The sequence below is a fragment of the Entelurus aequoreus genome, linkage group LG09 (genome assembly GCF_033978785.1).
Source record: "Entelurus aequoreus isolate RoL-2023_Sb linkage group LG09, RoL_Eaeq_v1.1, whole genome shotgun sequence".
Taxonomy (NCBI): domain Eukaryota; kingdom Metazoa; phylum Chordata; class Actinopteri; order Syngnathiformes; family Syngnathidae; genus Entelurus; species Entelurus aequoreus.
In genome coordinates, this window is record NC_084739.1 from 43,199,436 (window position 1) to 43,214,503 (window position 15,068).

Below are 15,068 nucleotides of genomic sequence, written 5' to 3' on the forward strand. Positions count from 1 at the left end.
GAAAGGAACTTTGAATACTCCAGGATAGCAAAACATTTTGGACAATTCCATGCTCCCAACCTTGTGGGAACAGTTTGGAGTGGGCCCATTCCTCTTCCAACATGACTGTGCACTGCTGCACAAAGCAAGGTCCATAAAGACATGGATGACAGAGTCTGGTGTGGATGAACTTGACTGGCCTGCACAGAGTCCTGACCTGAACCCGATAGAACACCTTTGGGATGAATTAGAACGGGGACTGAGAGCCAGGCCTTCTCGACCAACATCAGCGTGTGACCTCACCAATGCGCTTTTGGAAGAATGGTCGAAAGTTCCTATAAACACACTCCGCAACCTTGTGGACAGCCTTCACAGAAGAGTTGACGCTGTAAAAGCTGCAAAAGGTGGACCGACATCATATTGAACCCTATGGGTTAGGAATGGTATGGTACTTCAGGTTCATATGTGAGTCAAGGCAGGTGGCCAAATACTTTTGGCAATATAGTGTATCTGCTACGCTATGTGCTTTACACACAGTCCCTTAGTTCCAAACGTCAACTCCGCCCCTCCAAGAGCGCACACACCTTGTTTAAGCAGCAGCATCTCAGAGCGGCGAGCAGCTTCAAGCCACGCCGGAGAAGGAGCACAACTGGCCGCAGAGAGGCGTGAACGACCACGGCGGAAGTACTCAAAGAAAAAAGGGGCTATTTGTTTGATTAGAAAACCTTAGTTTAAACAAGGCAGTGTTTCCCGGTTACATTTGGGAGTAGTGTAACCAGTGGTTGTGGCGGGGAGTTCAGTTAGGGGAGAAAGATGCAGTTGTGCTGCTCCGAGCGCCGCGGAGTCCGCCAGCAATGCTCGTGATGCCCGCCGCCGTGCGGGGATCACCGGCGCCCAGCAGCGATAGCGGGAGGAGGAAGAGGAGCAGGGCGGGTTAACAGGGCGGTCGATGACGATGAGTTTGAGGTCGAGATCATGGCCAACGGAACCGGTACAATCATGTTGAAATGTGTGGTAGTCGGGGACGGTGCTGTGGGGAAAACGTGTCTTCTTATGAGCTACGCCAATGACGCCTTTCCCGAGGAATATGTCCCAACAGTCTTTGATCATTATGCAGGTAGGCACTCACACATCACACATGTGACACGTCGGGCTTATTTGTTTTGTTTGACTTCATGTGTGTAATCATTTGTGTTTATTGATAATAAATGACTTATATTCATCTTCCACTTCTGCACAAGCCTGCATCTGTTGCTATAATCAAAACCACTTGTTTGCCTGCTTCATTGCAGACTGAGGTTGGGGACCCACATCCCCTTTGCGCACCCCTCCCTAACATCCTCACCCACAGGCCTTCCTCTTTTCAACTGCTCTTTTTCTCCTTTCCTTGCAGTGAGCGTCAATGTCGGAGGAAAACAGTACTTGCTGGGACTCTACGACACAGCCGGTCAGGTACGCTCTATTTTCTTTGTTTACACCGGTCAGATGCCACCCAGCAAGCACAGGACATTGAAACAACGCTGAGAACTTGTTGAATTAGGTCCTGAAGTTGAGCAACTCAAAACATAACATGTTCTTTGACGAGGTTTAATTAATGTCGGGTTCTGATGTTTATTTTTATCATTGAACTTCCCAACCAACAATGTGGATTAAACTTTAGACATTGTTGTCTCAATTTAAAAATACAACTATTTGTTGTTTCGAAGTGAGTTTTAAAGGACGTGTATGTAAAATCAACATTGTATCAATGTGTTGTGCCTGCTGGAGAAAGAAAGTACACAAACGCACACAAACGTTATCACCCTCACTGTCTATGTTTTGGTCCCAGCACACACACAGGCTTCATATTCAGGCCAAACACTATAAGCTGCAACAGGTGATGGCCTTCACACGTCTTTTTACGGCCAGTAGTTCAGCACAGACAATGATGGTAGTGAGGGGCGTTCAATAGTTGTATTATGTGAAGAACAAGCTTCCTATGTCCAGTAGTGACGTCACAGATGTGTTAATAGGGTTGCCTCATACTGGGATTTTTCTTTACAATGTGCCATTTAGTGGGTAGTTGTTAAAACTCGTATCCAGCTACCCACACATCCATGCACACACACCCACGCATATCCACCCACACACATACACACAATCATTTTTTTCTCTCAATATTAGAGCCTGTGAGTGTACACTCACAATCCAAAGCAAGCTTATGAATACACACAAAGTGTACACATGAGAAATCCCTGTATTAGAAATGTATAAAAGTAATACAATAGTTATTGTTTCATGTCACTTATTGGGAGTTATTGAACCTGCAGTGAAATTGCTGCGTTAAGGAAACTAACAAAATTTCAGGGAAGCAAATACAGGAGTATACCTAAACTTACGAGCTTCTATGAAGGAGTTCTTAACTCAAACAAACGTCTCCTATTGAATGAATTGAAATCAATTGTATGTAGCTGAGATAGGCTCCAGCACCCCCTGCGACCCCGAAAAGGACAAGCGGTACAAAATGGATGGATGGATGAATTGATGATAAATGATGTTAAAAAAAAGAATTTTTTTTAACATTTAACATGGATTTAAAAAGAAAAACTAACGGTTAGATAAGACATATCGTATACAAACAGTACAATGGAACCTCGATCTACAAACTTAATTGGTCCTTGAGCATGGTTGTGTCCTTGACAAAAGTCACTATTTTATATTAATACATGCACACTTGGAAGACACTATAATGTTGTGTATACTGTAAACGTATCAAAAGAACAATCTTTTTTTTTATCTAAACATCACAACGATAACCAGCTTAACTATTAATTGTTACACACACACACACACACACACACACACACACACACACACACACACACACACACACACACACACACACACAAGTCCTTTTGGTGCCCTTCAAATTGTTACCAAATATGTTGCTACAATAAAAATAATAAAAACAAAAATTAAATCATTTACCAGGGCTGCTAAGTTTAAAACAATGACAAGAGTCAGGCTTTAGTAGCATGATGCGTTTGAATTTTTTTTAACCTTTTTTAATGCCGATTTGGCCTGTTTTAAGGATTTAAGTTAAGACTGATGTTCTCACCTCCAAAAGCTCTCTCTGTGGTCTCCTGATGCTAGTCATAATCAACCAGAAATTAGAAATGAAAATCCTCTCCACTGTTTTCTCTGCTGGCTCTTTTGTCTCATCCTCTGCATTTGTGTTCTCAATTTGTATCTCTTCTACATCTCTGTCCTCAATGTTCTCAATCTCTTCTGATGATGCCAACTCCGCAGTAAGGAAAGTTGGCTGTCATAAAAGTTGCTATACGTTTATTATAATGGACGCTGTAGGAGAGGAATAACGTGGTGAGAGACATTACAAGTGAGTTAAAAAATGCAAACGATTTGAATTGTAAATACATTTTATTCTGTTGACTCTTAGTTTAAACTTTAGTTTTTTGTTTTACATCATTGTAGGCTTGTGATGTTCACGAACTAACCAAATCTATTGACTGGCCATACATGAACAACAGGTTTATTTTTATTTGAAGCACGACAGTGATAACAAATTTACAATAAGCTTACACGGTAAATAAAGGCAAAAACAGCGGCAGCTTTGCACAGAGTGTACGTGCATCTCCTCTCTGCTCTGACTGGAATGGAACGTTGTTGTCATTGCACTTAAAAATACAAAGAAATGTGTTTTCAGTACAAGCTGTGTAAGAGCAGACATTCAGTAGACAGGGGACTGCCTGTGAGGAAAGACTCAGGGCAGCACCGCTTGTATGTTGAGGAAAAAGATACTAGCTTTAGCAAAAAAGTCGCAAAGTTGACAACACAACGCTAAAGTGTGTGTGAAAGACAGACTGCAAGATCTGCCTTAGGTTGCTTCTGCTCAGGCTGGATATAACAGTGTGAATGAGTCACAATCTGAAACCGAATCGTGTTGACTGGAAAAGAGATAAACAAGGCATTAAAAGGTCAAGAGAATGTTCAGTTCCTCTGTGCTCTTTGTTTATGAATCTCACTCTCTCTCCTCCAACAATCCACATGTGGCTGTTATATTTTACTCTGCAGAAGTGTTATTCTTCTGTTTTTAATAAAAAGAGGAAGCTTATTGTCTTCTCTGATGTATTTGTAGTTGAGCGTTTGTCACAGGGGGGTTTGTTTTTAGCTCATTCTGAAATGGAGAAGTTCCCCCAGATGTCAGCCAAGGGAGAGTAGAGTTACCACAGTTCAAAATCAGCCCCCCGTCACCCCTGACTCTGCTGACCTCTTTATTTGGAGCAGGATGCCAGCTGGTAATGTTTATAGCTTCAGAATGTGATCAAAGACTAGTGGCCCAAATAGAGAGGGGAAGAATGACTCAGGAGAAGCTACGAGGAAGTGAGAAACAGATGGGATACAGCGAGGAATTGGGTTGAGTATTGGCAAGGACTTCACGATTTGATACGTATCGCCATATTTTAGTTACGATGCAATACAGTATTGTGATACTCTGCAATATTCTACATAATTCAACTATTAATTAAAAATGCAGTACAGCGACAGTTTGCGGAATGGAAGTCACAGTACGTTTTACATGATTATACCATATTAACAATATTTTTTTCCCCTCATGGCCATGTTGAAAACTTCTGAAGAGAAGACTACATTTTTGTCAAAACAATCCATGGTCACATGGCCCAGCAAAATCAAAAACAACAAAAAACGCTGCGACATACATGCCATGCCAGTAGTTTGCAATGTTATGTACTGTTTGCATCATTTTATGACTTGATGTCCGATCAGTAAGAATAATGTCAAAAACTTACATTAAACTGGTCCTATAATGCATTTTGTCTATTCTGACTGTTCTGAATTTTGAATGATAACAATATTGGATAATCGTTTTAAACAATGCCATAGTGTCAAATCATGAGGCTCAAGGGTTCGGTGTGAGCTTTCATGCAGTTTTGGATGCCTCAGTTCACAAGGTTTTGGATTATTTTTTCAACAGTGGGGAATGGGTGACATCGCAAATAGATGGCTGTATATATGAGGACATTCTTGGACATATTGTGTCAAAAAGCCTCCCCCTGCCCCCTTCTGCTGAACCCACACAGCTGGAGACTGCTGCTGCTGGAACTTTGTATATTCCTTCTCGTTTCATGCCCTCCCACCTGCTCTAGGTCTATAAAATACATACTATGAAATACATACTTTTGCTTTTTTTGTCAGACAATTGGGCCACATAGACCTGGATTAGCCGCTGAACTCCAACGGAGAAAAATGACATTGTCATAACCAGATCCTTTTTTGTTGTAATTTTCCTAGTTTTATAGTCCATTTAAGTTTCAGCGCTTCTTTTGCTTACATTCTGGTTGCCATGGGCACTGATCATTCACACCCGTTTTCATTATTGATAATTTCTACCTGCTGCCGCCCATCAAGCCCCGTTATACCGGTGTCACCCAACATACGGTTTGTTCGCCACAAGTGACAGTTGCCTTCACGGTCATGTTGTAAGCGACTACCTTTTGTGTAAGCTTTTGTTGCCTTGGATTAAAAGAGATTAATTTTACCTGCAAGTTGCCTTCTGCCTCTCCTTCTGCGTCCTGGGGAAAACAACCTCTGCAGACCCGACCGTGACAATTGTGACATTACGACTTGGTTTAAAGGCCTACTGAAATGAAAATGTTTTATTTAAACGGGAATAGCAGATCCATTCTATGTGTCATACTTGATAATTTCACGATATTGCCATATTTTTGCTGAAAGGATTTAGTATAGAACAACGACGATAAAGTTTGCAACTTTTGGTCGCTGATTAAAAAAAGCCTTGCCGATACCGGAAGTAGCGTGCCGTCACAGGAGGAAGGGTTCCTCACAATTCCCGTTGTTTACAATGGAGCGAGAGAGATTCGGACCGAGAAAGCGACGATTACCCCATTAATTTGAGCAAGGATGAAAGATTTGTGGATGAGGAACGTTAGAGTGAAGGACTAGAGTGCAGTGCAGGGTGTATCTTTTTTCGCTCTGACCGTAACTTAGGTACAAGGGCTCATTGGATTCCACACTCTCTCCTTTTTCTATTGTGGATCACGGATTTGTATTTTATTTTATTTATTTATTTATTTTTTGTATTTTAAACCACCTCGGATACTATATCCTCTTGAAAATGAGAGTCAAGAATGCAAAATGGACATTCACAGTGACTTTTATCTCCACAACAATACATCGGTGAAGCTCTTTAGCTACTGAGCTAACGTGATAGCATCAGGCTCAAATGCAGATAGAAACAAAATTTTAAAAAAACCCTGACTGGAAGGATAGACAGAAGATCAACAATACTATTAAACCATGAACATGTAAATACACAGTTAATAATTTCCAGCTTGGCGAAGCTTAACAATTGAAGCTAACTTAGCTACGGAGCGGCGGCGGGCGTTGTAGCTTTCGAAGACACCCCGGCCGCCATCAGAGTCGGCAAGAAACATATATTTCCCCAAAGTTACGTACGTGACATGCACATAGCGACAAGCACGTACGGGCAAGCGATCAAATGTTTGGAAGCCAAAGCTGTACTCACGGTAGCGCGTCTGCTATCCAGCTCAAACACAACACAACCTCCTGGTTGTGTTGCTGTAGCCAGCCGCTAATACACCGATCGCGCCTACAACTTTCTTCTTTGCAGTCTCCATTGTCCATTAAACAAATTGCAAAAGATTCACCAACACAGATGTCCAGAATACTGTGGAATTTTTCGATGAAAACAGAGCAGGTTGTATGTTGACACATTGGGTCCGAATACTTCCGTTGCCGTCGTGACGTCACGCGCATACGTCGTCATACATAGACGTTTTCAAGCGGAAGTTTCCCGGGAAATTTAAAATTGCACTTTATAAGTTAACCCAGCCGTATTGGCATGTGTTGCAATGTTACGATTTCATCATTGATATATAAACTCTCAGATTGCGTGGTCGGTAGTAGTGGGTTTCAGTAGGCCTTTAAGGAAATTCAAGAAAAAGGTAATATAAAGTATTACTTTCATCCAATCCTGGCATACACACTACCCCAGATGTGTGATTTAAGGCCCTTTTCCACCAAAAGTATATGAACTTTAAGTTCATGGAACCTCTAGTTCCCGGAACTAAATGTTCCCTTTAGGGCGGGGCGATATATCGATACACGCGATATATCGCGGGTTTGTCTCTGTGCGATTTAGAAAATGACTATATCGTAATATTCGAGTATACGTTCTTACGCAGTTGCTTTTAGCTGCTGTGTCTGTGCGATATAGAAAATGACTACATCGTGATATTCGAGTATATGTTCTAACGACAGAGCGAAAAGTTAGACAACTTTTACTGAAACAACACAGCAATGTCAGTAGACGATCAATGTCGTTTGTGCAAAGAAAATATGCGAATAAAAGGCTTCATTGGGAAGCCTTAATTTCTCCTTCACTACCAGTGGAGCGATTTGGTAAATCAAGCTCTTGCAAAACCCGGTCGGAAGAAGAGCCAAAACATCCTTGCCACCAATAAATGCCTTCAAAACCGTTCTCTGTTCATCTTTTAAATAATTAATATTCCATAGATTTGGCAAAACACTTGCAATAGCAGAATCAATGTCAGCACACGTCTCCTCACTGTGTGCCGCCATTGTTGTTTGAATCCAACAGTTGCTTCGGCGCTACGTCACATTTATGAAATCCCGCCCGGCGATTGTGATTGGTTCATTATTTTTTGCTATCTTGAAGGAGTTTGCATTGCCCTCGATCCCAGATCCTAGTGTGGAGCTCAGCGAACTACAAGGATCTGGCGAGAGTCAGGTTAGGCCAGAAAGGCCCAAATCTAATTTTTTTTAATCAGATTTTTTCCAGCTGACTGTTTACACTGCAAGTAAATTGTGATTTTTATCAGACTCCAGTGTAAACGGGCACAGGCCCCAATGTGGCTCCAATATGGCCTCGACGTCACTTGCATGGGCACTTCGATATAGTGAAAACAAAGGAAGTAGACCCGGAGGAAGTCGCTACTTCTACAAAATAAAATAAAAACACCTTTTAAAAAAATGAGTGTTTTTTACGTGAAAGTAAATGGAAGTAACATTATGTATGTAGTATAATGTATATAGTGCAATATATTTGGGAGGGTTGTAATCTTTTTATGGCTGTTAAGTAGAGGAGACATGTACATCAACGTTGATCTAATGGAGCTTTATTTTTCAACCCACATGTAAGCAGATGTGCCACAGCAGCATCAATTACGGTCTTTCAACAATCACTATTTCTTCAGAATCAAAATATAAATTAATATATTACATATAGCCTATTAATTTCACACTATTGACAAGTGATGCACCCAATATTTGGTTGTCTTAAATAAAAACCGAAACCGGCTGTTGTGGTGAAATATCCATTTCCGCTGGCAACTGGGTCTTTTCTGCACACACGAGTGCTGTAGCTCACCCAAAAATGATGAACAAAAATCAGATTCAGGTCACATACAGGTCGGATTGCGTTTAGACTGCAGTCACATTTGAAAAGATCAGATTCCAATCTGATTTAGGACAACCTCCTGATGTGGCCTGAATCTGATGCCAAAAGATCAGATTTGAAGAAATCAAATCTGTGTCACCTGAGGGCAAAAAAATCTGACTTGGTATGCAGTGTAAATGGGGCCTATGACAGCCAGACATTTTTATAATCAACACACCAGCGCCATTGAACAGAAATCCAGAGAATTGCGAGACAGAGATTCCATCTCATGTTCCAGAAATAACCATAAATTGATCACTAATTTTCCCTGTAATGACTAGTCCATCATGAACATTAGATCAAATGCCCTTCCCTAGTTTAATGAAGTGTATTTTGGCTTCACAGGTGCAGGTATCTTTATGAGATGAGACTGACAAGCTGTCATGTCTATATTATGTGACTGCGCCACATAACCTCAGATCAGTATGGATCCGAATGTCGCTGTGTTTTGTCTGCTGTCTGCTCTCTTTTGTCTGATAGGTAACCACACCCCACTCCTTCCCACAGCAGCCTATTTAATTATTCCATATGGAGGATTTGCAAAGCCATCATTGCTGAATGTGACAAGAAAGCAGAATGTGTTTATTTATTCATTCGTTCACCCACTACTCCTGCACTCAAGAAAACCTAGCATTGCGCTACAACAGCTTAGGGAAACAGGAAGTGGATGCACACTTAAAAAAAACTTGCAACCCACGTTGAGTTGCATGTCTCGCTGCCCTATTGACTCAACACGTGTCATGTCAGGCTGTTCCTCAACCACTTTACACGTTCACAGTTAACTGTCACTTCAGCCATGATTTTGAAAGATTCACGGAATATGGGGGAGGTCTTGCATGTTTGACATGGCGAGCCACACAGCGAGTGGACATGCTGCCCACCATATCAGATGAACAAATATAGAAAAAAAAGTATGAAAATTAGTCATGTACATGCATTTGTGGTGCAATTTCTTCTACCTTTTTTAAACACTTTGCTGTGTGCAGTCATTCGATCCACGCCTGTTGCCGCAAAACCTAAGTACTGACATCATTTTTCTTTGGAGCAAACGTCTTGCTCTGGTTAGCATTAACATTAGCCATGTTTTGTTAGGTGTGCCGCTAAGGAAGTAAGATGAAGCCGCAAGCTACGGAAGCTCCTGGGGGAAAAAAGTATGCTGGAGCAAAAGGAGAACATTTTTTTATTTTTATTTTTTAATTGTCTGCAACAAAAAAACTTTATTATTTCAAACTGAATTTTAAAAGCCAATGACTTAATTAGAGCTGCTGAATAGGCTTGATAATCCGATTAGTCTACTCATCTTTGACCAGTTGACTATCAAAATGTTTAATTTACCAGTTTACTATTAATTAGTTTTAGCCCTGCATTACTTATATACAGTTTTCCAAACTGTACACTGACTCCTCTAAAACTAAGTTAAATCCAAGTTTCATTACTGTAGCAGAATATATAATAGAATAATTGCTGAAATGAGGGGGTGTATTCACTTTGAGTGATCCTGTCTGTACCAGTTTAAAATGAATGCTTATAATAGTCATTAAAAATTACATAATTGTAAAACATCATCTAGATGCGATGTTCTATAATCTCTACAATGTATTTTGGTTTTGGCATATATTTAACAATGTTTAAGATAGCTGCTTCTGATGTGCTTTAAATGCCCTTGCGTGTCTTGCTTGTAAATTGCATTGGATTTTGAGAAGCTTAATGTACGGATATAAATAAGTAGATGAGATTAATATTTGTTAATAATCAATAAAAGGCCAGTAAAAATGATTTTTGAGACTAAATCCAGGTTAGTAAAAAGCTTGGCCTTGCGGATCAGACAACAATATGTGTTGCAATTATTCCTGACAGCACTGTTTCCAGAGCTGGAGGAGGTGATAGAAGCTGAAAGACAGAACAATGAAGATGCGACTATGGCGATGACTCACTAGAAATGTGGTCACAGAGTCAGACAGGAGAGCTCACACAGTGACCGAATGAACATTGCACGCTTTGCAAGGGTTGTCCTATACAGTTTTTTAATCATACACTCATTCCTTTATTCTCTTATTGCTGATCATATTGTTTACTGAGCATCAAGATGTGTTTTGATTACGTAAAATACAAATTGGCCTCAAAACAGCAGGAGTTGGAACATAACTGTGCATGATTGTTTGAGCTGAGTGTAAGCGACCTGACTTACGGCCGCAGGACATATTGTGTTTAGTGTAAGGGGTAAGTGAAGAAATTGTGTGAGAGGCATTGATGGGTCTCAGGGAAACTGGGGGGCAGTTTTCAAGGACAATTGCTGAGTGGCTTCTACTGTAGACCTCTACATTTCGATGACTGCTCGGAGTATTCTGTTTTACCACCAAAGGTCATTGACAAACACATTAGCAGAACATGAGAGTTGCACAATATATAGACCATATCCGATGTAAATTATATAAACGTGACCAACGATAGAGCTTTTAATACAATCGTCATGTCGTGACAATGCATATCGATGACACATTCTAGCTGTGTCCCGCAAATCTGACGACAAGCAACAACTGCGTCCTTCACGCAATGCAGTGCCCTTGTTAGCGAGTTGGCGGCTAACACCCCTCCACAATGCGAAGCCGCTTCTAAATCAGCGATCCTTGTCTTTATGGCGACAATAAACTTTGTTTCTTACAAATAATATATCACTGGAGGATGATATGCTGCATTACACATGATAGGTGGATACAAGAAGCCATGCTAACTGCTAAGCTTGAGCTCTTAAATAAAAACATTGTTGGGCAGAACGATACAAATATCGACAGTAGTGATACCAAGTATAATAGTATCAGTGAATAGTAGAGACTTCAGTAGAGCTGCAGCTAAGGAATATTTTAGTAACCGAGTATTATATCGAATATCCCGATCGATTAATCGAGTAATCGAATAAATCATATTTTTGCTTAATTTTTTTTTTTTTTTTTTTCTTGTCCAGCTTCTCAGGCAAATCATATAGCTGATGTATATGCCCATATCGGCTGTACAAATTTACTTTACAAAAGAGAAGTGTGGGATACTTCTCTTGTTGTCTTATTTGTATTTTGACTTTATTAAATGGATTTATATTATTATTTGGTGCAGCCGGGCCGAAGCAATATTTTTGCTTAATTAAGGTCTAATTATACATTTTAAGATGTGCCCTCAATTATTTAATTTGGCCTAATTGTCTTTTATTTCCTAAACGTCTGTTTTCATTATTGAAGGCTGACACCCACAGATGAAATGTGTCCGTGGTTAATTGTGCCAAATTGTGTGTGCTAATAAAAACAGGTGCGCTCACAGCCCTATGTGCTGTGTGGTGTGACCGCATAAACAAAGTTCTTGTTTCTCGTGCGTTTTTGATTATTATTATATGTTGCCGTTTAAATGGTGGTTTCTCCACGCAAATCCGCTGAGCTGTTTTCAACCTGCCAAAAATACATAAACAATAATAAAAAGACAAACAACTTAATAATGACGACAGTTTAAAATTTTAAGAATGCAATACAGTTCATTGCATTCTTGACATGCAAAATAGTAAACAATGTTCATTTTGCCATCATAACATGTTTGATATATATAAAATTAGTTCAAATTAATATTCCCTGAGAAAGTTAAAATACAACTATTTTCCTTAGTATCACAAATAAAACAAGAACAGTTTACATTATATCAAACAAAAAGTGCCTTTAATACTGCATTTGAAATGTGCAACCAGTGGTGAGTCACAACCAAGCAAAAACCGCGCATGCCCAGAAAAGTAGCGTCAGATTTACCGCCCGCCCGAGCACCCACTGGCAGAAATGTAGATCGGCGCCTATGCTATAGAGACTATAGTGGGGGCAAGTGCAAGCTATCCAAGTAGCATGTGGTTGCATGACTTAAATATCCGGAATAACTTTGCACAACTACTTTCGCGTGGTTACTAATGAAAGGCTAATTGAACACGACAGTTCGGATAGCGTTGTTAGTTTTCAACACCTTTTGGCGGCATTTGATGACTTCACGGGAGTGAAAGAACACATCCTGGATATCATAATGAATAACATTTATTTTACTAACACAACTTTTGTGTTTACATTTGATAATAGATGACTTACCTCGCCTCTGGACGCCCCTCAAATCGGATGCTTTCTCGACAGGTGCTACAGCATCGAACTTGTGCTATTGTGGTATGCGAGCTCCACTTTGCAATGTTTGCATACGACTGCGTTTTCCTTCGATTTTAGTGTGAAGTGTTCCCACACCTTAGACAACTTTTGTCGCTTCTTAATTCCCTCGTTTTGCTATGGCTCTTGTCCACTGCTTTCTGCGGCGTCTGCCATTGCGAGTTATGTTGTCGAAAAAGTTTACTAAACTCAAGCGTATTTAAAGGAGCGGTGTTGTGCAGTGCAGGGGGCGTATGATCTGACGTAAACACGCTGTGCAATACCTAAACAGTCCGTGCGAAACGTGAGCTTTGACTACTAAACGAGGCAAAATGGCGTATAAAAAATAAATAAAATAAACTTAACGACGCCTCGAGGCAGCGAAAATTCCTCGTATATATTTTGTAATAGAACTACTCAAGTTACTCGAGGAATCGTTTCAGCTCTAGACTTCAGTGATTAGATTGATATGGTTTTATTGTCAAATATTTTTTTGTCGTTTTTGGTATTGCTTACAAACTCAGGAAATAGGTACCTGTAGGCCTGGGCCGGTAACAAATTTTGCTCAACGATATATTGACATTATTGCCAACAAACAATTATATTGCCATTCTTTTTTTAAACCAAATTAACCACTGATGTAACAATGCATGTATATCCTTTCAAATGCAATAAACGTGTATTTCTTGTATATTTTAACATTTAATTGGGATGTAAACTTAAAACTCCAAGTTAAATAAAACAAATAATAATGATATTATGTTGTCTGTTAGCAATATTTTGCAATCAAAACCAAAAGCAATAAAATATGTTAAGGAGGGGCTGGGGGCCTTCAAATATACACAACCAAAACAATAAATAAAATGGCTAGATATACGTTCTCACGCAGTTGCTTTTAGCTTCGGGCATTACACTACAGGTTCTTCTCACTCTTTGTTGTCTCTCCTTCTCACAGAGACATAAAACGAGCGCATCTTCTTACATACGTCACATACGTATACGCCCTCGCGGAGCAGAGAGGTAGCGGCATGGGTAACGTTAGCTGTGGTGCGAGTGGTAATACGAGAGAAAAGGTGCGAATCTGGTAACAAATGAAGGAAGAATTAATTCCCAAGAAAAACAGCAGGGAGTCCATTGTCTGGCGGTGGTTTAGCTTCAAGCGGGAATATGTTGAACAGATAACCGTAATTTGTCAAGTGTGGGGCAAAAGCGTTGCTGCAAAAAGTAGCATTACGGCTAAAATGTAGCATCATTTGAAAAGTCACCCGCTAGAGAATGAAAAGTGCTTGAAACTTCGCATGACAACATCTCTGTTCAGTGCCACACCAACAAAATGCAGAGGCAACCATTTCCAGATCAACACCGTATGAAAAAAAATAGTCAACAACAGAAGGAGATAACGTCCGCAGGAACCTACCACATAGCGAAGGACATACACTATTTGATTTCCTATTATGCAGCTCATTTTTATTTGACACTTATTGAAATATCTTGTGTGACATCATGCACAAAAGTGCACTTTATTTGTTTTAAACTATTGTAGTGGCGTTCTATACAAAACGTGCACTTTAATTTAGTGTTGTGTTGATGTGTCATCTTAGTGACATCATGCACAAAAGTGCACTCATAGCTTGTTTTAAAATGTCTCTGACAATCTTGCACTTTCTGTTTCGAAATGACATGAATGTTTGTGCCACTGCTTAATAACTGTTTAATAAATACAGTTTTGGTCAATTGACTTAGTTGTGATTTCCCTCTCTGCATGAAAGTTTAAAATAAGCATATTAATGCAGTATGAACAAGAATGTTTTAATGTAGACACATAGAATCATCATACTGCTGTGATTATATGCATCAAGTGTTCATTCAAGGCTAAGGCAAAATATCAAGATATATATTGTGTATCGTGACATGGCCTAAAAATATCGAGATATTAAAAAAAGGCCATATCGCCCAGCCCTACTTCAAGGTACTCAAAGCGCTTTGACAGTACTGTATTTCCACATTCACCCATTCTCACACACACATTAACACACTGATGGCGGGAGCTGCCATCAGTGAGTTTTGATCGGCAGGCACAAGACATTGATACAATGTTTAATTATGCATACATGTCCTTTTAAAACTGACCTTCAAACAACGTTGCAAAATAATTGTATTTGTAAATTGAAACGAAGTTGATGTCTGATGTTGGATCCATTTTGTTGGTTGGGAAATTACCAAATTTCCATGGTCAAATCAACGTCAGAACCCAACATTGATTGAACGTTGTCAAAAAGCATGTTGTTCCAACGTTAGGTTTGAGTTGCTCAATGTCAGGACTTAATTCAACAAGTTCTGATCGTTGTTATAATGCCTTGTGCCTGTTCTGGGGGTTCATGAATCCAACCTTGCTCGCCGTAACTGTCATTGGTGCA

At 39.9% G+C, this 15,068-nt stretch overlaps 1 protein-coding gene across 1 annotated transcript in view; it reads left to right on the forward strand.

Moving 5' to 3' along the window:
• The first annotated feature begins 568 nt into the window (after positions 1-568).
• Positions 569-15,068, forward strand: part of rhoq (ras homolog family member Q) — a 31,125-nt gene continuing 16,625 nt past the window's right edge. Inside the window, exons 1-2 of the mRNA XM_062058795.1 lie at positions 569-1,096; positions 1,373-1,431. Of these exons, the coding sequence (XP_061914779.1) occupies positions 955-1,096; positions 1,373-1,431 (201 nt within the window). The 5' untranslated portion in view covers positions 569-954. The remainder of the gene's footprint in view (positions 1,097-1,372; positions 1,432-15,068) is intronic.